The sequence below is a fragment of the Corvus moneduloides genome, chromosome 6, assembly GCF_009650955.1.
Source record: "Corvus moneduloides isolate bCorMon1 chromosome 6, bCorMon1.pri, whole genome shotgun sequence".
Lineage (NCBI taxonomy): Eukaryota > Metazoa > Chordata > Aves > Passeriformes > Corvidae > Corvus > Corvus moneduloides.
The window spans coordinates 12,490,303-12,517,207 of record NC_045481.1 but is presented as its reverse complement, the minus strand read 5'-3'; the positions used below and the strand labels follow the sequence as shown (position 1 = coordinate 12,517,207).

Here is a 26,905-nt window from a genome sequence, read left to right as displayed (position 1 = left end):
ATTTCCAACTTTTTCTACTGTATAAGGCTACTGGAAGCTTTTAACATCCAGCTTGTACTTGGGACAAGTAAGCATCTCTGAAATTCTACTTCTGTTCCTCATATACATTGTGGTCCAATACTTCCCAAACTTTTCCAAATTAAAGAGAAGACCAGCTCCTTTAAATGATAAGCACCATTGGTGAATAAATTGTTTCTATATGGAACAAAATATAGCTGTACTGATGAAATCTATATTTAAAATTAGCTTTAAGATTTTGCTAATGAGTCAAATGAGGACAATTTTAGAAATTAAAAATATTCAGTTATCAAATTAAGAGTTTTCTATACTGAAGACCATTCTAGTTCACATTCTGCAACCCAGTGTTCTAGTCAAGAAAAGCACAAACTGTAACACTTTTGGCAATATATATTAATTTATACATCTCAGAGCTCCCAACAGGAACTTCCTCTGCTAACTGTCTAAAGCCTTTATTAAGTTAGCAAACTGTGTAGTATTAACTACTATGTTCCATTAAAAATAATCTTGAAATATGCCATACTATTCCCACTCACTATGTACACAAAAATGTTACATTAAAAGACAATTGTATATCAATAGGAGTGTGGTTAGTAGGTTTTGTATCTTCCAAACAAAAACAATATGCTCTATTAACATAATACTGTCACACTAATTCTACCATCTCTGCCAGCGGCATCTTCCCCGTGGACAGTTTGACCTTTCTGGTGCAGAAGAAAGATACAGCGAAGAGGCCAACCCCAGTGCTAACTCTGCTCTTATCAACCTGAATTATGACTTACCTTAACACATATATTGCATCATAAAAACCTGGACATGTACAATAAGTTTACAGAAGTCATGGCACAGTTAAAAAATGAACCAAGTTCATGTCTACATCACTACAGAATGAAGTCACTCAAACAGCAGCATTTATTCTTCCCTATACCCTCAGCCAAAAAACTGATGTTCAGAGGTTTGTTAAGTCCTTTCATGAAGTAAGATTTTTATGAATCAGTCAAAAGATATTAAAAACAGGTGTGAAAGGGAAATTTCAAGCCTCTTAAGTATTTGCTTTATCAAGTAATGCCATGAACTAGTCAAGCTCCATTTTTATGTAGTCTGGCTTTCTTGGTATAAAAATACCAGAGAAGAAAAAATTGTTTAAGACTTTTTCAGGTATATCCAGCCCAAATCTACTCATTGCAAAGTTAAAAAGTTATTTCTCAGTCATTAAAACACATCAGTCATAAAAGAGGTTAATTTTATTAAAATTATATGAAAAGCATTTTTTAGAGCATGCCTCCAAATATAAACAAAATTAATATTAAAAAAGTGTCATCAACAGCAAGATGTTACAGACCATAATAGAAGAAAACTGGTCTAGTATGAAAAATAAACATACCTTGAACTTTGGAAAATTGGCAATAAAATTCCTCATTAACTGTTATATAATAAGCATTTCTTTATCTTGATTATGTGCTTCATTTAGAGCATATAGACTCATTAGCTGATGTATTTATTTTGTGCATTTATATATTTTCGTCATCACTTGATGTCCTGATGTTGTATTGCTGAAACCGTTTCAACATCCAGTAAAGTCTTGATGTGAAACAGTTACAAATTTAAACTCAGAATGTCCAGATTTATAGAGGCAGAGCAGCAGACCATGCAATCAGGAACCAAGGCAGCCTATTATTCTCTAAGGATTTTTACTTCTAGTCCTTCAGATTGTGATGAGAAGACAATTTCAAGCTCCTTTTTCTACTTATCAGACAGAATTCTCACAGGATCTGTCTGTGATAATCATTCAGAATTCTGAGTATTAAAATGGTTAATGCCAGTGGTGAAGCCTACCTGAACATTTCAGAAACACTTGCAAGCATTTCACATTTACCTTTTTGCTTTTTGCGAATTTTCTCCACAAGCGAACGGATCTGTACATATTCTTCCCATTCCTTACCAGGACCTGGGGGAGGACTGCTGCATTCTGGAAATAAAAATGTTTTCTTTAATAAAGTATATAATATACATATGCACACACACACACATTATATATATATTTTAACCCCAGAATTATGGCTTCACAGTAACTTAACTGAACCCCAATACTACTTGTCCTTCAAATATGTTTACATGGCAAACGAAACAATCTCCACTATTATAAACATCCCATTATATGACAGGTAATTAATTTAGACTTTTGAAATCTTCATCATATAACTTATTTTATTTTTAATATTCTTTCAGATATAAGAAATAGCAGATGTCTAAAAAGCTTGGAAGAAAAAAAGGTAAACAGCAAGGCCATTAAGTAAACAGTATCTCAGATAAGACAAACAACAAAAAAAGTGTCTGTTTTCAATAACTCAAGCAAAGCACTCTGTTTACATTAGTCTGCTTGCTATTCTTGCTGTAATGAAAGCAGATAATAATAGTACAGAGCATACCTTAATTAATTGAGAAATTTGCTGGTACATACATTTGACCTGCCTAGTCAATACTGTTTTCACAAATGCACGAGTAGTGGAGGGACAAGCAAAGGAACACAAAGACATGCTTTAGCTTTAGATTACATCCACAGTGTCTCTGCCAATATTCTAAATGTCAGTGTGTGGATTTCTTGATCTAAGCCATGTAAATCCAAGTGGACAGCTGAAGATTACCTTGCTCAACTGATTTGAAAAATCTTAGCATTGAATAAAATATGGAAGCTTGACAAAAAGAACAGCTGATACTTGTCTTTGCTGAGCAAATTAGATCTACATTTTATTTCTGGTAGCAAAGCAGAGGCCAATTGTAGCATAAGCATCAAACTGCTTAGCCAACTCCTTGTCTCCTCTTCATGAGCAATGCTAAGAAAAATTTTAATTTTTCTAAGCCAACATTTAGATGTGTCCAGAATATGAAAATCTGGACTTGTGTTTTAAAAATAACTATATCACAGCAGAGTTACTAATGACAGTAGAAAGCGTCAATAGTATTTTAGCATCATTGTATGAAATTATGCTCTGCTTTTCATATTTACTAGAAATAATGGATGAGCTCCAAGTTCCTCAACAAGTGAAGCAATCTCTGGTCTATACACAAGATCTAAGCACTACAAAAAGTTTCCAAACAGCAAAAACAATAAAAAACTTAACTAAGCAACAAAAATATCTGTGAAGTTGAACTGAGTTGTTTAATTCCTCTGCTCTGGTATCAGTTCAAAGTACTGTTCAAGTGATAAATGGAAACAGTGTAATTCTTCAAGTTTACAAGAAAAACATTTTTGACAAAGCTTCAGTGTCAAGTTATCTAGTTGTTTAAAAGTCTAATCTCACCCAGCATTTATGCTTGTATTCAGATGAAAAGCCAAATGCTGCCACAAATGTGGTCTGGCCAATAAATACACATTTAAATAAGCCAGTGATGGCATATATTAACAGAGGTAGTTTAGTATGTATCTCAGAGTATCTATCTTGAGCACTCTGAAATAGCAAGCTTGGCCACTTAACAGAAAAAATGTAACTCACTGGCTTCAGCAAAAAAATGTTTGAGTGGTTTGCACACCACCCCTTTTCCCAGACAGTCAAAAAACGAAACTTACTTTGCAACAATTCACTAATTAGATTAAACATTTCCTTTGGAGATACTGTCGCTGTGGCTCCTGTACCTGACTTCTGAGTTTTTACTCGGCTCTTCTTCCCCATCTTCCAACTAAAACAGAGTAAGAAGCATACTGTCACCAATTACTATGAAACAAAATATGATAGGCATGAATGAGCAAGATCTTCTTTTAGTAGTCACGTCAAAAAGAAAAGTATGAGAAATTATTTATTGGACATATATACATGCAAGTATTATTTACATAGCCTGAACATAAGAGCCATACAGCACTTCACATAGTAGCATAGAAGCAGTATTTCACATAGTTGCACATTAATTACTTCAGGGTAATTAGAAACTAGAAATCTTAAAGACAAAAAGAAAAATGATTCGAATCACGTGCAAATTCATTAGTTGTGAACAAATATTATGGATTCCAAAGTATTCATGCTATAGAAAACCAGGTTATTTTATCTCATCAGCTGCATGGCCAACAGCAGCTGAATTAGTATTTTGACTGCATGTTACATAGTAATTCAAAATGAATCGAAAATTAAGTATTCCATTTCAAAATAAAATCAAAATACCATCTGTATATCTTTGCTGCAGCTTCTTGTGATTCAAGACAACTAGTTAAAGAAAATTTATTTTCAGTTCCCAAAGTAAATGGAACATCATCTTAGGCTGGTATTCCAATATTCAGTGCCCCTTGTTCTCATGGAGGACTTAAATCACACAACGCCCCCTGGAAGAGCAGTGTAGTAAGGTGTGAAATATCCAGGGAATTTCTCACATGCACTGGGAGCAATTTCTGATGCTGGCACTGAACAGGCTTCTAGGGGAGCGGCTGTGCAGGATACGGTACTCATGAATAAGGAAGAACTGCTCATGCATGAGACAGCCAACTGCCTTGGATGCAGTAATTGTGAAATCGTAGTGTAAGTCTTGAAAAAAGAAAGGAAGGGAAAAAGCAGACTAAAGACTCTGGACTCACTACAATAGACAGAGCTGGGGCTTGATCAGGGAATGGTAAGCAGAATGACCTGAAAGCTACAAAGGGGTCCATGACAGCCAGTCATCTTCCTGAACTCTCTTCTCTGAGCACAAAACAAGCCTTCCCAACATGAAAGAAAAACAGAAGGCACAGCAGGAGGCCAGCTGACTGTACACAGGACTTCTCACTGACAGAGCTCAAATGAAACAGAAACATATGTAAAGTGGAAGTGGGGACAGGCATCTGCAGGAGAATATAGATGCACTGTCTGGGCAAGCAGAGACTGAAGGAGGGAGGCCAAAGCTTGTTTGGAGCTGATATTGAAGATGGATGTGAAGGGCAAGAAGAAAAGCTTTTAACATGAGTGGAAGACATACTGGGGAAAGTGGAATTCAGCAGCTAAATCAGGAAGCAGCCTAGTGATGAAAGGTACAGAAAAAGTTGAGGTACCTAACACTTTGGGCACGGGCTTTACTGGCAAGGGCTACTACCAGGTTTACCTTGTTTCTGCATCTAGCAGCAAAGTTTGAGGGAGAGGAGCTATCAAGTCAAAAGACTATCTAGGTAAGTTGGACCTACACAAGTACATAGGACCAGATGGAAAACATCCAAAGTACTGAAAAAGCTAGTTGATGTCTCTGGAAGGCTGCTGGCTACCATCTTTGAAGAGCCATGGCAATTGCTGATGACAAGAAACCAGTAACTTAAAATCAAACAAAATCCAACTGAAAGGCAAGGTGGAGGCAGGAGAGAATAACGGATGCAGGGAACTAGGAAGTAGTGAGTCTCACCTCATCTCCTGTACAAAACGTAGAGTTCTAAAAGGAAGTTATTTCCATGCATGACAGACATAAATGTGATTGGGATCAGAAAACAGACTTCTAAAGGCAAACCTTGCACTGCCTTAAGCAGAAGGGTAAGTGGCTTCATGGGCCAGTGCTTTGACTTATGCAAGGTTTTTAACACTATCTTCCATAGCACCCCAGTTGTCAAACTGAGGAGACATGGACTGAACAGGCAGGCAAAAAAAATCCTTGAATCATGAAGTTCAAAGAGTTCTGGTCCACAATCCTTAATGCTAACTGATTAGGTACAGTATTTCTCAGTAGTCGATACTGGCCAACACCACCAGATTTGGATGCTAGGACAGAAAGGATCCTCAGCACATTTACAGATGATATAAAATGGGAAAAGCAGTCAACATGCTGGAGGGCAGGACCAGCATTCAGAAGGATCTCAACCAACTGGAAGGAGAAGCCAGAAGTGACCTTGTTAAGTTATACAAAGACAAAGGTAAAGTATCTTGCATTTAGGAAGGAAAAGATCATATACAGCATCATGCAGACTGGACCAGCAGCAGCTCTGCAGAACAGGATTTGGAGACTCTAGGAGACAGCAAGTTCAACAAAAGCCAGCAGTGCACCCCTAAACCAGTGAAAACTAACTGCAGTTTGAGCTACATAAGCAAGAGCATAAACAGCAGGTCAAGGGAAGCAATTATTCCCCTCTGCTTGCACTGGTGAGGCCACATTTCCAGTACTGCAGCTTTGGGCCACACAGCACAGGAGGTACTGGCTAACTGGAGCACATCCAGAGGAAGACCACTAAAAAGGCTAACATGTGAGATGAAAGACATCATTTGTTCAGTCTGGAGATGAAAAGGAGTCCACTACTGCCCTCACCTATGTGACAAGGAATTATACAACAGGTGGAGGCAGATTCTTCTTGGAAAACACAGCAAAAACTCAACAGACAACAGACACACAATGCCTCAAAGGAAATTCCCCATAGACATAAGGAAACTCCTCACCATGAGGATGGTTGAGCACTGAATAGGATGAAGATTTAACAGCATCTCCAAGCAACCTTGGAGAATTAAAAAATTTGACTTGGCAAGGCCCTAGGCAACCTGATTTAACTTTGAAGCTAAAGCAGAAAATGGAGCCTCTCAATCTCCAGATCTACTTTTTTTCCTACAATTTCACGTTATTGCAACTGAAGTTTCCATATCTATACGTAGTCTATACAGTAAATAATATCTTCCTGTACAGCATAGAAGATTCTATGTCCAGTTACTTTGCAGTGAGATGGGAGTGGGACAGTCATGTCCACAGCTTTGGACATCTGAAAGATTTCAAACATCTGCCTAAGTCATCAAGATCACCACAGCCATAGCAGCTTTAAGTTACAGCACATTGCACAATAAAATCCATAAAATGTTCAAACAAAAAATGTTCTGAGGATTCTGTATATATAAAAGGAACCATTTTATCCTTGGCCAGTGTAGCTAGCTGGCCCAAAATTAAATGTTTCCTCTCAAATGCTACCAAAAAGTTTTTGGCAACTGATATTAATACCGCAATGCTGTATTGCTGCTGAAAATTCTAGTGGGAAAGGTACATAATCTGGCTGCTTTCCTTTTCCGTTAAGATTAGTGAGAACAAGAAACTACCAAACCCAAGGTTTATTTTAAATAGTAACTTTGAATGATCAGGAAGCAAGCTAAGTTAACATAGCTAACTTATTAACTCAAAATTAAAGGAGCTCAAAACTGACTGAAAAACAATACCTTATAAAACAGGGGAAAAAAGGTAAGGCAAAACTATAAGGTTTTTTCCAAAGGGAAGGCAAAGAAACTGAGTCTTTCATCTTCTGACATTAAACACAACACAGGAACAAGACTAGCTCTGAGTATCCAGAAACTGGGAAGTCCTGGGGCATATCCACAGCCCCTGATTTTAGCAGTCTCTGACAGATAGATGTCAGAGGCTCAAACAACCCACCTGTGCTGCTTAATTTTATGAGTTCCCCTCGAGTTGCAAAATTTACTTTCCCAATACAATTTCTACCATGAAAAGCCCACACATGCAGCTGGTAAGGAGAAATCCCACAGATTCAATGTGAGAATCACTGTCTGATCACATCTCTTGATGTTTATGAATGAACACTGGACATCCTCTTGAAAGGTGTTGATCTACCACAAACAGTTACATTCGATATGAGATTTCTTAATATTTTTCAGCTCAGATGAAGGAGGCAGTAATGCTCATTATGAAATCCATGCTGAATTTATAATAATACAAATTGGAAACAGGATCAATATAAAAGGTCAACCTGCCATAATGCAGTGTGAGACAAAGATAAAAAATAACAATACCAACAAAAAAGGAACTTAAGAGTTTATTTTCATGGTCTTCCCATTATACAGTCTTTCCTTCTGGTTTGTGCTTTTCTTTACCCCTCAGTAATTTTCTCATGGTACATATCCTTCACAAAGACTTTATCTGCACATCACCTATTCACTTGAGTGTTTCCCTCCCCCACAGCCATCCTGGTACATTTATTTTAGACTCTTCTGCTCTTAAGAAAAATCAAGTCAGATGGGTCAGTAATGGATCTAACAGCAGGTTTGGAGATGGAGTCCAAAATCTTAAGAGCAAGAACAACACAGTTCTGTGTTGATTCATACAAATGTTTTCTACATTCCCTCTAAGCACAATTCCTTGCATCTTTAGAATCATCAGAAAAAGCACTCACACAGTATGTAGTTCATGATAAAAGTTATAAATTATAACCTATAGTTTATAGCAAGATGCTCATAAGTATTAAGATATGTAGGTTGAACAAATGAAAATATTTTGAAGGATTTTGGTTTCTCATTTCCAAGAATGAAGCAAGCTAATCAATCAATAAATTGGGGAAAAACAATCTTAGCAGATGCTCTGTATAAACAACTGCTAATATACTGCAGGCTTTTTTCTTTCCATTACTTTTTTCGTAAGTTGTATTGAGAGGAAGAATCTGCTTGAAATATAAACATCCATCAGTAAATTTATGAGAAAAAAACCAAAAAAAAAACCTGTGCACATATTATACATGGAGACATGAAAAGTGCCACCATGGATTCAGAACAATACAGCAATACATGAAGGTGTTCAAACATGGTACACAGTCAGCACTAATTTTTGAATTTTTCCTTCTATGAAACATGTTAGTAGCAAGAATCCATTATTCCAATGAAAGTATTGCCAAGAATTATGTCTAAAGATAAAGCTGATTTCAGAGGATGTGAACTTCAGCTTCCCAAATACAATGAAAAGGAAAATTTGAACAATGCTTTGTATTTGTATTACTATCCTGGGTGAATATTGTTTCAGAGGCCAAACCCAAAAATCTAGCTGAAATCTGGCCTACACAAGTAAGAAATTCAAGGCTAATACAAGATCTGTCTCAGCTACTACTAATGTTCAAATAACGCACAGCAAACATACCATAGAAAAAAACCAAGTTCATTGAACACAACTCTAAGATTGATGGCACCATAATCAGAAATGCATTTTTTCAGTACACTGCTACCAGCATATGAATATGAAATAAGCTAAGTATCTCTGCTCTCTCCTTTGATACATGCATCCTGTCTAACTATTGCTTCTTAGTCATCACAATTTCTACAGAGAAAATATTCTGCATGCATGATTAAATCAGCAAGTCTCTCTCACTCACAAAAAAAGCAAAACCGTCAGACTGATATCTTGAGATATCTGGTTAAGGAAGTATTTCCTTTTAAGGAATCATCTACCTTGATCAAAACTGTACTTTTTTGATCCAATTCCTAATCAAAAACCATGTTTCTACTTCCTACATACTTAGCTTCATTCACTGCTCAGTTACATGAAACATATATAACTATTTAAAACCTAATGCATCTGACAGCTGTATTGTTTAGTAAGTCATAATTTGAAAGGATTTGCTGCTATACATAGCTGTCTAGAAAATGTATTCCAAATACCAGCACAGTGAAGTCTTTGTACCATTAAAAAAATCACACACTATATTTCATAAAATATATAATATAAAAATAGCTTATGAAAAGTTTTTCAAAACTTTTGAAATCTAACAGAAAACTTAATCCAATTTCACATTTGGAAAAAGAGACAGTTTAGTTGAGCAGTGCTCTGCTGTATTTAACCAGCAAATGATGAATTGTAACGATAGCAGGAGACCCAATATGGAGGAAGTGTTTCCTTTGTGAAACTACCTTTTGTAATTCAGTTCATGAAATAGATTTTAGAGTTAAATTTCAATTCAAAAAAAATCCCAGAATTCCAAGAAATATTTGTAACATCAGGAAAAAAACGCAGTATATTTTCCATTTGAAATAAAATTTCAGATAAAAAGTATCTTTTTTTTGCAAGTGACTAAAACTATTGTTCAGAAAGAAATAAAGTATGAACCCTCTTTTTGACATAGCAATGAAAAAAATAGGTGTTTTCCAGTACCTGCATGACAACAGAACCAGCAATAAATACATATAAAAATATATATATGTGTGTGTGTATATATATATATGTATAAAAAATATAGCTGCACTAAGTGGAGAGAAACAAAAAATCCTTCAGATGAACCACAAACTTTATGAACATCTGAAGAAGCAGCACACATTTCAGTGGAAAAGTGATTCAGATGGGTTTTTTTGTGTTTGGTTTTCTGGCTGTATTGTGGTGAATAGCTTTTAAGTACTATGCCATGTTTTCTTTCATATGAACGCTGTTGAAAATTCCTGAAAGCATTCTCCAAAGAGCGAGTACACTGACAGCAATGATGAATAACCTTAGTAATACAGAACACAGCCACATTTCCAAATATAGTGTATCAGCTGGCTGACAAAAAGAATCACGCCAAAACTGGCAGTGAGGGGTGTAAATGATCCATCTCCCCTCTCCAATACTGCTATCAAAGAGCAGTTGTGTGGGGTCAGACTTTGAACTGGTTTCCACATCACACACAAAAATAATATTTTAATGAGCTGTAAAATATGCCTCCTCTTTACTTACATCTTTAAGAAGTGAGCATGTTCACAGCTTTAGAAGGTAACCATGAGAAGTCTGCACAAAACCCCAGAAGTACTAAAGAACTGCCAACAAGCGAAAGCATTTTTGTTGTTTTGTTAGAAAAAACCCCATGATTGCTTTAGCATTTTATTTAAGAAACCAAGTACTTATGGTATTAGAGAATTTGACTTCATCACAGGACTACATTTCCTTATGGACGCAATGCCAAGCTAGCATGATAAAATATAGATCTTGCCAAATAATAGGTCAGAAAAAAAAATCCATTTAATCATTAACAAACCCCCCCAGCTTTTCACATTCACATGACAACCAAGAAGTTCACTGCAGCGCTACACAGAGCTGCAGTCAGGTTTGATAGGAAAAAAAATTGTAAAATCTATCCTTAAGCACTGTAGAGACACCTACCTCTCCTTCTCTCTGACTGGGTGAAAATACAAGTTTGCAGCCTTTGTCACAAAACTGTGAAAATGATCACTGCGCTAAGCAAACACTATGTTAATTTTTAACTGTGCTGGTTTTAAAAAAATTATCCAACATGATGCAGACTACACGGAGTCTGATTTCTTCTGGATGAGTATCTCGCTTTCTTTCCCAATAGCCTCAAAACCCCTGTAGTGCTCTGTCACCCTCCTCATCTCTTTCAGGACTCCACATTGCTTTCTGTTCCCTCCCGACACGACCACACGAGCCAGGCAGCATCTTCTTTTGCAGATTTCAATATAACTGTGCATGTTGGGCAAAACCACTAGCACACGTGGTCACTAACTAACCAACAGGCCAAGAAGGTGAACTATTCTCAACGTAGCTTTTCCTCTAGTGAGCAGGTCAGGTTCTGTTAGAATACTCCCCCTCCATCAAAGCTGATGAAAACACCCAATAAGGTGATGGGTGAAGCAGGATGAACTGAGCTGCAGTGAGAACTGACAAGCCTTATTTGCTTCAGCTATTACCTTTTACTTTACAGAGTACTAAACCAGCTACCCAAAAATTTGCCAGGCCTTCGTAATACCAACCAAGTTAGGAATTCCCACAGCAAGAGTTACCTCTTCAAGTTTAACTTTGCTTCAAGGACTCAGTACATTTCAGTGCAATATCTTAACATTGTATCTTCTTTAATTCAGATCCTTGTAGATGCTAATTATATTATGTTCTCATTATTACATAATAGTTACCACTCCATGCATCTACTTGGCACATATGGGCACAGATGGCAGAGGGGTGCAGATCTAGAATCTGTATTAGAAGGACACATACGGGTAAACAAGAGCAGACAAGAACACAAGGGAATTCTCAAGCCATGCAAAGAGCAAGGAGAGGTGAGTATAGTAGGTGGCCGTGGGATATGTTCCGTGGCTGCATCAAAAGGGGGGACAGATGAGTGGGATGTACATAAATGAGGCTTGCAATTTCTTTTTCTAGTTTGATTGCCTAGCCTAAGTCCTTTTCCCCTCTGCTTCAGAGAGGGAAGTGTATCATCTCTTATATCAACATATGTTAAGAAGCCAGGGTCTTAAAGGACAAGCAAGCCTAATGCTTCTAAGAAACTGACAGGAGTTCTCCAATCTGTATGTAGGAGAACACAATTTTACACTTGCTATGACCAGTTTTATGCAGAATGTGATCTTTTGCTTCCACTGATCAAGTTCCGCTTTTTCTCCTAAACTTGAATCTTATGACTGTGGCTAAAAAGATAAATACATTTTATAGCAAATAGATGAAATCAAGAAGTGTAAGAACAGTGTGGGTGGAGGAAGAGATCTGTGATCTTTAAGAAAAATTCAGCTTATACATTTACAATGAATGCTATGTTTTCTTGTGTAAACCACCTACATCATGTCACTTGGAAACCACATTAACATTCTCATCACTCCTAAGGTATTAATCTAAATGTACCCACTAAATAAATGACTAATTAGTTACTGATTCAATTCCTTTCCCCCAGCTCTCTCACCTTTGATATACTCCACCCCTCCTCTTCTTGCTATTCATTCTCTTCTCCTATGACTGCCTTTTCCTTTTTCTTCCACTTCTTCTACAAACTTGTCCCAAAAGCTGTTCTAAACACAAATGTCATTGCAGTTCACTGTCTTTGTGTATTTTCTTTCTCCAGCATGTCTCTGTTCTTCTGTTTAAGTTGCAAGCTCTTTTGGAAGTTGGACCTTCTGTGATTATATAGAGTAATAATAACAAGGCAGCCTATTTTTTTAAACAGGATCTGAAGTATTTCTGTAACACTGATGACAGTGTTGACAAAAATGACCTACAGAAAGCACTAATAAGACTAATAATAGAAAAGCCCATATTTTTTCCACTTATGATTGCATTCCACTTAAAATACAATATGAATTTATGTTTCCCTTAGCCATAACCCACACAATTTCCCTGAAGAGCTAGCTTTGATACACATGCTCCTTGTGGCAAGACGCTGTACTCAGAAAGAGCCCAATGCACAGCACAACTAACACAGAGTGCCCTAGGATCTTCTGCTCTCCCAAAACAACTTGCACCCCTCAAATGCAGTCCCTTCTTGCTAGTTAATCTGTATACTCTCTTTTCACTTGAACATCAAGTCAAGAAACCCATCTCCAGTAGCAACCCACAGCTGCAGATACGCATGTTCTGCAGGAAGAGAGAGATCCTAGAACACACATATGTTGGTTACACACTGCAGGGTTTTTCCAGTTCCCTCTTATGAGGTTCTGCTTACCATTGCCCTCTCCTTTTCTAGTGTCTGCTTCCTGGATTCAAGACCCCCCAAAGTCACAGGTCTTCCTCCACAATCATCTTGATTAAAAAACACTTACTCCATTCCCTTGTATCTTCCCATCTATAAAGAACTGCACTGAACAGCACCCACCATCTCCTGGATTAATAGTAAGAAGTTGCTCTGCTCTGTTTCTTTGTAAAGCCTACAGTTTTCATCCTTACCACAGGCTTTATTTCTCTTCTCTCCTCAGCCTGTCATTTACCAGAGGAAAAGTAACAGTGACAGCAACCAAGAGAACGCTACTTAGAGACCTACAGGAAAAGCAGGACAGAGGGATTTTCTCCAATATGTCCATGCTGCTTCTTGCGGCCCAAGCTGCAGGGTAGTACGCTTCCCTTCTTCAGGAGGCCTGTGAAATCACCCAGGGCAGCTTCGCCTACTTCAAACACAAACTCAGTTTTATTTTCTTTTCAAAGCCCTGATTTAACCACATGATCTATTTGCAATAGGACTCTGAACATTTCCTCTCTCAAGTAAAGCAAATTAAATAAGTTGTCACCATCACTTCTTAACAAGAACAGTCTTCCTGAGAAAAAGTCTTTGAAAGCCTCATGTCTTTTCATTCAGTTAATTCATTCCCACACCTTTTCTCATCTTTCACAATCACTTAGCCAATGGGTTTTATTCCCTTCAGGAGGTAGGTACCATTTACCTCTGTCTCTCCTCTCTAGGATACTTGCTTCCAACACGCATCTATTTTCTTCAAGGAATCTACCACACCAGAGGTTGTAAGCTTTGCTGTTCTTTAAAGCAGACACAGTACCATATGAAAAGTACAATCATCTAAATAAATATAACTGATTAGGAATAAACTTTTCCCCCAATGGGGAAAAAAAATAAAGACTGATACAGAAAATGTCTTCACTAATGAAAAGAACTTAGTGGCAAAAAAATCCTTAGAAATGTATGTCTATATTCTTAATGCCTCCAAATGAATGCTTTCTCTTCCTACAGGATGGGTTTGAGTACAATTACAGTATATGCATGGCATTGCTTTAAAAACAGTTAACATCAACTAAGTGAATTAAAAATATATATTGTCAGATAACATTTTTGCTTTTTTACTTATTCAGAAAAATCCAGTTCTTGCAACGCATCTGTTTTTCAGCTAGACCATCTTTTTACTTAATTCTACATCTGGGCTGTTTACTAAGGCACAAGACAGTCACATGATTGACAAGTGCTTCAACAAATCCAGATGTAAAATACATTTTGATTGCCTGTGAGAACACTACTTACATCTTTCATCCTGGAATAGCTGTTTGCTATGACAGTGTAATCCCAGAAGAAACACCCTCAACATATAGGAGAAACTTTGAAAAAGTTTAGTCTACAAAACAAATAAGATTAGTTGTTGTCAAGATCTTATGCTCACATAAGAAAACTTCCCAAATGGTAAAACCATAAATACAGAAATGTTAATATGGCCCAAAATATTTATTAGCCAGTATGTCATAGCTACACAAGACTTACAGTTAAAAAGCTACTTTGATTTTACCTGTAATCCTGTGCACATACATACTACACAATGCTTAAGTAAAAGCGTTTGTATGCTAAGACAAGAACTAGTAATTATGTGTTACCTTTGCTGTATTTAAGCAGCTTTGTAAAGATCTAAATATTCCACAAATTTCAAAAATAGGTCCTGTGATGGCTTAACACAACCTGTTCTACTTGCCATTGCAATGTGCCAACAAGGCTCAAAATCACTTCAGCATATCATTTCAGACTGCAACTCCCTGCCCATGCTGGCACATTTACCAAGTGTCTTCATGGAAATCTCAACATCAGTGATGACTAACAAGATCAAAAACTAGGACCTTCCATCACCTGTATTTTGCTTAGTCAGACTAAGTAACAGAAGTAAAAAAAATTAGTCACCGCTGATGACTATGAAGGCATGAGTTAAAATTAAACAACACTACGTTAACAGAGGTGCAACAGAACACTGCAACACTCAATACATTGCTCCAGAGTGAACAGCTAAGAGCAGAAGTTCTGTCCATGTTCAAGACAGCTAACACGCTTTGAGATTTTGGCAAGGCCTTGCATGCAATTAGGACTTTAGGATTATGCTATCCAAGCATTTATTTCCATGGGAGTTGTTTTTTAACCCAAAATGTACATTTCGCATGGCTGTGTCTTGGTCAGCAAGAATCACAGTAATTTTAACCACCAAAAAAGAGGCAGCACCTCTTTAAATAGGGGAAAGATAATAAAAATTTAACCCATTCCTCCATTTGTGTTACTGAAAAAAAAAAGTGCGTGTGTACCACCCATTTTTTTTTTTCAAATTCTCTAGAATGCACAGAAAAGATGGATGCATATTGATATATATCACTGTATATTTACTGTGAGCTGCTTCACATAACAGCTAGAGCAGAAGGAACAAAGCCTGGCTGAATAGCAAAAAAAAATTCTTGGGTATCATTATGTAGACTTCTTAAAGTTCTTTTTTAATTGCATTATAGTCAATAGTGTAAGTAACACATAACTAGGAAATAACATATATTCCAATTAACTGAATTGTCTCAAAGGAAGAGATTTAAAGATGAGGACATTTAATGCCAAGGACTACTGTTTAATTGCAACAATAATTCCACCTAAGTGGAATGCTCAAGCAACCTAGTAGCAATTGGGCCCACAATTATTGCTATGCACTGAAAAATTCTCCTCTGAGTTCAGCTTAGTTTTTGCCTTAACACCTTTGCCTACCCTCTGCTTTCCACACATACAGCAACTCCAATATGATTTACTATTGCCTCCTACACTGCTGCCTTCCAATTAGATAATTATGTAGGGCCATCATACTGACAAACCACATCTCCAGTCTCAGCATAGGCAGCACGTCCTGTAAAGGGACAGCCACAGTCCTTGGGCCCTTCCAATGTAACTAATTCACATGCTGAAGTTACTCCTCAAGCAGCCAGGTGATGCAGATGTAACCATACATCAGATACATCACATAACTTTCACTGAAAGAGCTTACTACCCACAGAGTCCTTGCAATATGTACACAAAATTACAAAAAACCTCTTGCAAATCACGGTAATGAAAAGGAGGGAGGAAAGATGATATCCAGTGCAGAAAACAAGTTTCTACAAGCTTTAAGACTTGTTCTAGGCTATGTGGCAACATGCACAATTCTTGCCCTCAAAAAGTTTCATTATACATTCATGTCTTGTACCAACCTAAATTGGCTGAGTGTTTCAATACCACTGCTGGAAACAAAAAACCACTTAAGTGTCTATATTTGGACACTGAATTGACACTACCCAGTGTGCACAATTAAATTGTGCTTGAAATTATAAATATCTGAATGCAGCTACAGTTTCATGTTGCTTCCTGGAATACCCTGTCCTTAAAGAAGGGAATCTAAGCAGTTTTTAAGTAATTGCTGCATTTTTTTCTAGCTAAGAGTATGAAGCACAGCTGTTCCATTAAGCTTCTGCAGCAGATGAATTCCTTGAAGATGCAGTCAGAGGTGGTACTGGCGGCACTTCACCCTGACCAGGAGAGCTTAGGATCACTATCAGACCACAACAAACAAAACATGGTCCAGAAGTATTTATTGAATGCCCAGGGCTTCCAGGCTGCAGCCAAGAACCACAGAACAAACTAGTGTGAACAAGGGAAAGACAAGTTTGGAGAATTCCAGGGGGTATTTGTGTACCTTTTCTTAACCTTTCCAAGATGTGGGAATAGTTAATGGGCTTGCTGTTAAATTATACAGTGCACCTTGTACACTTCTGAAGGACACCTGACAGCACATATGAAATAGAATCATAGTTGTATGGAGGCAAAAAGTTTGGAGTGGCACTGCACCTCCATGAGAACATGCTGTTCTTTACCCACACAGAGAGTACACCTGCCTGCCTTCCTGCTCTGGGTGCAGAGTGACATCAACTCATTGTAAACATATATCTAAAAGTCTATCGCTGGCCATTCATGGAAATAATGAATGAGCATTACTGTCATTCATTCCATATATACCCATGTGAAATTTCAGGAGAGTTGAGTGCTTTGTTATATAGCAAGGTTGTACAATGGTTGCCAATGTATAAATCGTAGCAGTGCACAGATTTATAGCAATGCAATTGATAAGAAATACTCTGGGGATGCTCCTTAATAGCTTAAAAGAAACATTTTACCAATACATTTATTACAGAACTGCTTCTTTTGCTGGCAAACCCTTACAGAAGGGATCACAGCCCTCAAGCCCAGTTAAGATTACACTTCAATTCACTGCAATTTTAGTGTCCTCAGAAACCACCCGGGGCAGACCAAGCACTCCACATTTCTAAATCCCAAAAGAGTACTATTTTGACAGTTGGGCGAGGAACCTCTGGCAACATTTAAGAGCTATGAACATTGAAAAAAAAATTTCTGCAGTGAATGCCTGATAAGTGATGTAATTGAGGGCTTAACAACTGTCAGAAAGTCTTCCAAACCCACTTGCCTTAAGCCCACTCCCTACCTAGTGGTTAAAATGGTGATTATTTTAGAAGGTGTCTAGAAGTTTCAGGTGAAAAACTGGCAGTTTTCTGATGGTTTTATTCTAGACCTTGAAAATGAAGTAGCATATTCTTTCAAGCCCCTTTATATCTGGCGTTCATAGTTGGCAACTTGAGACCTTACAGTCTCCTCCATGTTTACTCAAACACTGCAGTGGTTTGAAATAAAGAAGCTTTTAACATACACATTTACTGGGCTCTAAGGAACAAGAAAGACACAGCAGTATTAAGTGTAACTTGGCTTCATCCCTGAGCTTTCAGATGTTTGATAAAGTAATAAACAAAATATATGCAGACCATAAAGTACTGAAACTGTCATCAACTTCTCAGAATTTTAATCATCACAATTCAGAAGAATGATGGGAGAACTGTTAGGCAGCACTTTTTTTTTGGTATGCTCGCAGGTGACAACACAGACCAAAGCAGAAATATTTTAAACGTTTATTTTAGCACACACATTACAGAGTAAGCACATTGCCCACTCCAGTTCCAAAACACCTAGGAAGGCCATATAACTTTCTGAACAAAGCTCTCCTCTCTGTATTAAGGCAGAAAGATTGACCAGCATGTTTTCACAAGGTAACTGTCTCTAGTATACTAATAAACTGTTAACATGCCTGCTGAGAATCTGTTTTCCTGCCCCAATTTGGTGCACACCCCTAGTCGTGTCACCAACCTATCCCTCTGACCCCCAGCCATGCACTGAATCACAGAGTAGAGCTGACCAGACCCTAGAAGCAGTATTTCAAAATGTTCAGATAAAGAGCTGCAAAGACTTCTATAGTCTCCCTATGAAACTCTAGGAAGCCTGAGCTTGTCTTGCCTCGGATCCCTCCAAACTGAGATTTCAATGTTCTTATTTCTAAGTACCTTCATTCCTAGTTTCCTGGGCTTATCTCATTCCTGCACAGCCAGCAAAAATAATCCACTTGCACAGATTCCAGCAGCTTGGACTTTCAACAGTCCCAGGCCTCTGGAGACCCAACACCTTCCATCTCATCCAAGACCTGCATGGTTTCCTGTACTGCAGCAAGGATCCAGTTCAAGCAGCAGCCTCAGGTGCTGCTGCCACAGTGAGAGCCCCATGTCCCTCACCAGCAACACCGCCAGGTCTCCTTCGGCCATAAAGGACCACGAACTGAACTTTGCATTAACCAACAAGTCACACCTGCAACACTTGCAAGATGAAGCTTATATACATTAGCCCAAAAAGAAAATTTGTTCCTACTGAATATAATGTCAAATGAGGGAAAAAGCAGCAGCATGACTCCAGACAAGACTGGATGTTAGTGTTACTATGATTCCCAGTTCTTGTAGCTAAGTTTCCTGCTACCACAAATAGAACCATTATCTACTAGTCTGACAAATTTGTAGATAGATAGAGATGACTTCCACTCAGACCAAGTAATTCTTCCTGAGAGAACAGAATACAAACACCGTGGCTATTGTAGCTGCTCCTGGTATATTGCTGCAGGTCATACTGCTAAATCTCTATCCACCAGAGAAAAATGCATTCTGGGAGCAGCAGTACTCTCCAAAACTAGACCGCTCGTGTCCTAGGCCTTAGGCCAACATGTCATACACTGTCAGGACAGAATTCTGAAAAAATGTGCTCAAACCAGCTTTTTGTTATTAACCTGATCTGCTGTTAAAGAGTTTTCTGGGAAAGATAAAACTTTATCTTTACAGACAGTAAAATATTCCTCAAAAACAGTAAAATATTCCTCAAAGTTGTACAGAATTTCGCTGTCTTGGAGCGCTACAGTAAAACCACAGTACAACAAATAAAACCAGCATCATTACACTAACTTCCCACTATCAAACTAGGCATAAACCATGCCTTTAAGACTACGATCACTGTTTACTAGAGTTTGCAAAGTTTTTGGCTGTTCATCTCATTATATGAAACTCTACACTATACCTTCAAAACACTTAGAGACCAACTCTCAGACATCACAGAACAGAGCAAGCAATTTTCGTATTAGTCTATTCATTTTTTTTTTTCTAAGTGCCCAAACTCAAATTGCAACAGGCCAGTTTTTTATATTCAGGCATGGACTCAAAGACTTGGTAAGTCAGAGAAGCAGGTTGTAGAAGCCAGGTATCCTACAGTGACAGAAGAAAATCATAATTATCTGTCATTGTCTTGAAAACAGGAATTCTATTTTCTAATAGGGCATTGACAAATGCAAAAATTGTTATTTCATGAGCCCTTACAGAGCTCACTGTTCCCAAGCATCAGCTGGGAACAAAAAACTGCTTGAATGCTGACTTTTGGAAATAAGGGCAGAGAACAGATACAATCTGAATCTGACAACCACACGAAAACCCAACAGTCATTTTCTGCAACTCTAAGTTTTACAGTTCTATCAGCGTACTCACCGCATCAGCACACAGAGCTTCTCAAATTGGTCTGACAACATCCATTCTACTTGCTCCTGACTGACAGAATCAGGTGCAGCATACTCCAGAGGGACTGGATGCTTCTCTATTTTAAGGAGAGTTAATATATTAATATGCTACTGATGCAACTCTAGTTAGCAAAGGGGAAAATGAAACACTAAGTGGTCATCCAAAGTAACCAGCCATTTCTTTCTTCACCAGCCAACCCTTACTACCTTCTACAAGTCAAAAAATACTATCCCAGCACACAAAGTTCCTGAAGCAAAGAAATTCATCCACACACAGCTCAGCTTCCTGTTAAGATCCACTTCATTTGAAAAAGGCAGTTTCCAAAGAAAAGATTGTCCAGTTGCAAGATACATCTAAATATATCTATCTATCTATCTATATATATGTATCTCCATGACAGTATCCAAACATCAAGACATTCCAGGAATATCCAGACACAGGCAGTTACCCTCCAAAGTGAGAAACAGTAGTTATAGAATTATAGAATGGCCGCTGGTTTACAGAGGTTAGAGATGGAGTACGACAACAAGACTGTTGAAATGTGTCCATCACCAGTTTCCCTAAACCAGCAGCTCTAACCATGCCACCTGGAAGCTCACAGACGACCCAGACACCACAGCCTGTGCAAGGCAGTGGAGACAGATCCAGAAGGTTCTGAGTCTATTTTGAAAAGTCAGTTTTGTTTATGTAAAAAACTAAGCCCTGGACAAATGGGTCACAGGCTTTTAGATACAGGCCAGTAGCCATTTCTGAGTAACATATTCAACAAGAAAGAAACTATGCAGATGCATTAAAGAAATGCTTTTGTACCAAGGGTTCAATTGACAAAACTGAATAAATAAACCTGTAAATAGGTGCAGGGAACCAGCTAAGACTGGAAGATCTGAACATTTTATCACTGGTTTTGAAGAACTGAGAAAACTGATACATATCAAAAGAATGGAAGCACATATTGGTGACAATTTATCATATCCCAGTAAAAGTCTGGAAAAACCAGTGTTAAAACCAGAATAAGGTGTAGTGACTATCAAAGTAGTAAAATGGAACCATTTTGACAAACCCTAAAATGCTGTCTGAACAGGTATCAAAAACGTAACAAAATCACCTATATGCCTAACACCTTCTACTTTTGGATGATAAATTTTGAAAATGATAAATCATATTCTGTTGTATTTAGGGGGGAAAAAAGTAACATCAAATGCTAAAACAAATCTCATATAACTGTCTGGAACTAGAGATTTGATGCACAAGGGTAACTTGGTGTTTGTTAATGCAGGCATCTGGTCTCAGGCATGGTTTCACAAAATACACTCTAGTGGCTTACTACTTTCACTTCTTCTAAGACTACACAATTGAAAACTGAAGGATGGAAATAAAGCCATTCCGCTACTACTCCATCATTTTTAAGATCTTAAGAGGTAAGACTTCCAATGATAACTTCATCCAAGCTCAGGAATGCTCCATCCCTTTTTGCAGAATGTTAAGTGAAGGTGGCAGGTCTGCATCAGCAGACAAGATGTTCCTGAGCGAAGGTGGCCAGAAGCCTGCACGAATGGAAAAGACACTCCTGACAAAACTCAAACAAACAGAAGAGGTGGAAGCACGGCCAGGTTACTCAGGAGAAATCAAAGCACTGTTTGAGCATGCAAGGGTGGGGACAGGAAAGCTAAAGCCCACTTGAGTTGAATCCGGCAAGGGACAAAGTAAAAGAAGGACAGTAAGAATGGCTTCTACGCGTGCATTGGGAGCTAAAGGAAGAGAAGACAAGGCAAGGTGTGAGCCTGATGCTGAATGGAGACAGGGAACCGGGTGACAAAGGACACAGAAAAGAAGACTGCTACTGCATGTCTTCTTCAATGACAAGACTTGACTTCAGGAATCCCAGGCCCTGAGATCTGATGTAAGGAAGGCTTACCTTTAGTGAAATAGGATCAGGAATACAAACATTTAAACAAACTTTAAAAAAAAATCTCACACTGAAAGGGACCATTGGAGAGTGACTTGTTCAACCCCCCTGCTCAGGCAGTGTCACCTAGAGCCAGCCACCCAGAACCATGTCCAGACAGCTTTTAAATATTTCAAAGAATGGAGACTCAGTCTCCAAACAGTGCTCAGTCACTTTCACAGTAAAAAAGTATTTCCTGATGCTCAGAGAGAACATCTGCTGCTGCAGTTTGTGCCTGTTACTTCTTGTCACTGTGTACCCCCGAAAAAACCTGGCTCTGCCTTCTTTGCACCCTCCCCTTCAGGTATTTGTACACACTGAGAAGATCCTGTTGAGCCTTCTTTTCTCTAGGCCAAACAGTCTCAGCTCTCCCAGCCTTTCTTCATATGAGGAAAGTCCCTTAATCAGCTTAGCGGCTCTCCACTGGCCTCTCTTCAGTAACTCCACCTCTCACACTGGGCAGCTCGGAACTGGACACTACACTCCAGATGTGGCCTCACCAGCGCTGAGTGGAGGCAAGCCGTGGAAGCAAGTAACCTTGATGGGAGAGCAGGGGATGCTGTTCATCTCTACATCAGTAAGGCTTTTAACAACATCTACCATCACATACTCAGACAAGCTAATGAACTACCAACTAAATTAGTGGACAGTGAGGTGGACTGAAAACTGGCTGCACTGCTGGATTCAAGAGGATGTGGTGCACAAAGTTCAGCTGGAGGCTGGTCACACCAGCATACCCCAAGGATTAGTACTGGGACTAACACTGATTATCATCCTCACTGATGACTTGAGCAGTGGGACAAAGTAGACATACAGTTCCACAAATTATATAATTGCAGACACTAAGGCATTGTTCATTTGAATTACCTAGAGGCAAACCTGTAAAAAGAGGTCTTTCAGAAGTATTTGTCAGAAATATTTCAATAAAAAAGTTCTTAAATGCAAAATCTCCTTCTCTCAGTTCTTGAAGTTATTATGTGGCTACATCTACAAACAGTCATCAAATGAAGATAACCAAGCACCTCTAAGAGAGGCCACAAAGACAACCCCCACAGGACCTGTCAAGGGCAGGAAACAGCCTGCACCTCATGCTTGGTTGGCACCAACCCCTTCCCACAAAGTAACTCATATTCCCTTAACTTAGCATGAGAATGGGCATACTAGGCAAGACCCAGCATACGTGAAGCTCTGGACCAGTAACATAGGTTCCATGGAAGGAGAAATCCACACATCACATTCTCTTCCTACTCTGCTGAAACACTACTTGAAAACTTTAGGCACTAGTACTATAAAGCATTAAAGACAAAGCAATATTAACTGAGAAACACAGGCAGCATTTGCAACGTAAGAGACAGTTTTATTGAGAGAATTTCATCACTATTTATCATATTCTAAAATATATACAAACATATAAAAAGCACAACCTGCAAACTGATCTGCATGCAAAAGGCTACAATCACACAGCTAACATAAGAGCCCCAGAGATGGACTCCCCTCCTTTCAGTGCAGGTTATCGCACTCTTAACAGAAACAATCAAAAAGCAACTAAATAGAACTGACAGAGTTTACAGTCCATCTTTAATTACAAAAACAATTTTGGCCTACATTAAAACACTAGTTAAAAACAGCATGTTCAAACACTGCTGTAGGCACTTCCAGGACAGGGCAGCCAACTCCTTCAGAGATATTGGGAATATACCCAAGAATAAAATAAGCCAGGAAGTGGATACTAATCTGTCATTCCCCAGTTTATAACAGACTCTAACACTGGGCTCAGAAAATCCTTCTGAAGAGTAAAAAGATCTCTCAAGTTACAAGTTATATTGTATTTTAATTCCTAATAGGATATTAGCAGCTACATTCTCAGAAACATGTCTTTCCCTGCATTTCTGCTTTATGTATTATCTACATCTGGCCAACTTCAGAGCCTGTAAACACCAGTACTGGAGACAAAACTGATCTCAAGCGGAGTCATTCACATCTGTGCATGATTCAGCCCAGGCTAGACATACAGGCGGAATCCTCCCTGCAGTGACAGGTCTGCTGCTCTGGCCTGGCCACAGAACCCAGAACTGAAATGAAAGAATACAGCTCTAATTCTTCCTTATTTCAAAGAAAGAAGGATTAGCTGACTACCTGAACAATATGGGAAGTAGTAAAGGAAGGACATGGATAGATGGAGCAATTGGAATAGTAATTTGTTAGAAGAGATGCAACCAAGAGGCAATGTAGGGCAGAGCAGCTAAAAACAGAAAAAGGGAGCAAAGAAGGTTAAAGCAGAGGAAGGGCAAGACCAAAAATGCAATGTTAAAACACACTTGGGCATGAACTCGCCTCTTAATTTGTACAAACACAAGTCTCTACAAAGTCTAGCTCCAAATACACAAGACTAAGGCCAGACAACGCTAATGGGGCATTTTTATGGAGCAATGAAGAACTCCTGCTGTACTTTTCACTTTGAGAGGCCCTTTCTCATATTCTACGTAATAGTCTAGGTTAAAAACATTATTAGACATCTAAAACCAAACCTAGGAAGCTGAAGTGTCTCTATAAAATTATCTGACAAAGGATGGTCAGAATCAAATAATCCGCTTTACTAAAAAAGCTGTACCACCACAGGTTTGCCAACATGAGCACAAGCCTAAAGCATCTGGAAAAGAGAAAGACTGAACCACTGCTGTATGCACTGCATACATCTACCCTGCAAAGAAAAAACTTTGCTAATCCCATTTTAGTGTAAGGTTAAGGAAAGAATGACAGTATATAAATACTACTGTGATACTGGGAAGAAGCCAATCTACAAAATAATATCAAAAGAAGCTACTAAAATTAGCTAAATATTTGTTTGATACACCTACAATAAACAACAACTATAACAAATTTAGCTAATTGTTAGGAATCAAATTCCAAAAGACATTTATTCTTAGAATTAGAATCAAAGAAAACTGTCTTGCCAGTATTCTGATTTCAGATGCTTCACATAGTACTAATCTACTAAAAAAAGTAAGTACTGTCATTTTGACATTATCTCCCCCCACACCCAGTTGAACCTAGCTAGATATTAGGCACAAGACTGCCTCATGAATTAAATATAAACTTCTGGTAAGAAATTATTAATTAATTTGAAGGTAGCACAAAATGCTGAAGGGCAAAAAAAAAAAGGTCCATATCCAAGAGAACAGCTCAAAAAACCCCTATGTGTTTCTTAATTCACTTTTATCAGCTTGCTAATTCAGAACTATTACATTATTTACTATGGGTTTGTCCTTATACCCCTTCACCTCCCATTAAAGCTTTCTTAAGCAGATGGAGTGCTTCTTACTATCAACACCTTACTGATCTTTCTAGGGAAGATAATTTACTAACTATCCACAGGAAACAAGCTCTTAACTCCCTTGCCTCTCTCTTGAATCAGATCCTCAGACAGCTATTTGATCAGAAAAAATACTTACACTTTGAAGAAAATAAGCTGAAAAACTCTACCAATTTGCCAACTCACTTTTGTAAATTTATTTCTTTGCTTGAATTTTGCTCCTCCTGAAGACTCCCACAAACTCTTTTTTCCTAATTCCTTTAGAGCAGAATTAATTAAAAACCTTTAGGTACTCTCTTTACCTGCATGTTCCTAAATAATGTTCTTAACTTAGAAAATATTAACCTCACTTTATAAAATACAGCTCCTAATTGAGAATAAAAGCAAGCCACCCTGCCTTCAGCCATCAGCATGGGCAGATTTAACAGAACCACCCAGGCTTCCAAAAGCTTACACCACAGGCATCATGAGGTCTCATGCACCAAGCACTATGACAGCCTAGCAGAAAAGATACAGATCCCTCAAGACTTCCAATACCCTTAAAGCATCTATTTTATTTTCAAAGAGAAACCACTGAAATACTCACTTGCTGAGAACAACCCAATTTATCAGATTAACTATAGAATCAGCACCACTATGATGAAGTATTACATAGATACAGTAGACATGTCTAGATAGATTTATTAAAATGAAAACATCATCAAGATATACACTTTTCCATGCAGAGAGCCATAACATGGTTTATTTTTAATTTCTGTACCACACTGAAACCAGAATTCTATTTCAAGGCACATCTGATTTCAGCAACAGATCAGGCCATCTCTGGAAACAGTGATATGCAGATTACAAACAATTTTGGGGTTTGTGGCATTTCTTCTCCCAACACCCTAAATCTATTTCTCGGCACACAATGCCAAGAATGTGTTTTCAACCATACTGCAATATACACTTCAATCCCTGCTAAACATAACTTGAAAACTTTATTAAGGCACAAGTCAGAATACTTGAGTCTCTACCATATTAAGTTACTTAATTGAGCAAAAATATCAGGAAGCCACCCCCACCTTTGAGCCCATCATGCCTTTCCCTCCAACAACTTGTACACTGGCTTACTATTTTATACCAGGAACCTGATAGTGGACATACAGAATGCCACAGTTGTTTACTCACCTACAAAATACTTGTTTCACATGACAGTTATGAGCTTACAACAACTGAAAGCAGAAAACACCTGAGAGACATTAAACTAACGTTGTAGCAATTTTCAGAGAACAAAGCTGTCACTTGAATAGACAGGTGCTTACATTACATACTCTTAGAAGGAACAAAGACAATCTACTTTCAGCCTGATCTCAAGGAGCAAGCTTAGGTTCCAAGGACAAGTCCATCCAGAAGAGCAGATGCCAAGCTTAGGGCAAGAACATCTTTGAGCCGTGAGGGACAACTTCCAAAAGGAAGAACCGAGCTTGTCCTGATAGATAAATGTAGGGTAAGAAACTCTATGCCAAATTCAAAATTTAGGA

The 26,905-nt window shown here is 38.2% G+C and overlaps 1 protein-coding gene across 2 annotated transcripts in view; it reads right to left on the bottom strand.

Annotated features, from left to right (window-relative positions):
• The window catches only part of SETD3 (SET domain containing 3, actin histidine methyltransferase), a 62,162-nt gene that overhangs the window by 34,255 nt on the left and 1,002 nt on the right, over window positions 1-26,905 (bottom strand). The window contains exons 2-4 of one of the 2 annotated variants that reach the window (XM_032112709.1): window positions 20,095-20,200; window positions 3,587-3,696; window positions 1,895-1,987 (exon numbers count right to left, since the gene is read on the bottom strand). In XM_032112709.1, the coding sequence (XP_031968600.1) occupies window positions 1,895-1,987; window positions 3,587-3,696; window positions 20,095-20,135 (244 nt within the window). In that variant the 5' untranslated portion in view covers window positions 20,136-20,200. The remainder of the gene's footprint in view (window positions 1-1,894; window positions 1,988-3,586; window positions 3,697-20,094; window positions 20,201-26,905) is intronic. The other variant, XM_032112710.1, reaches the window with a different exon arrangement.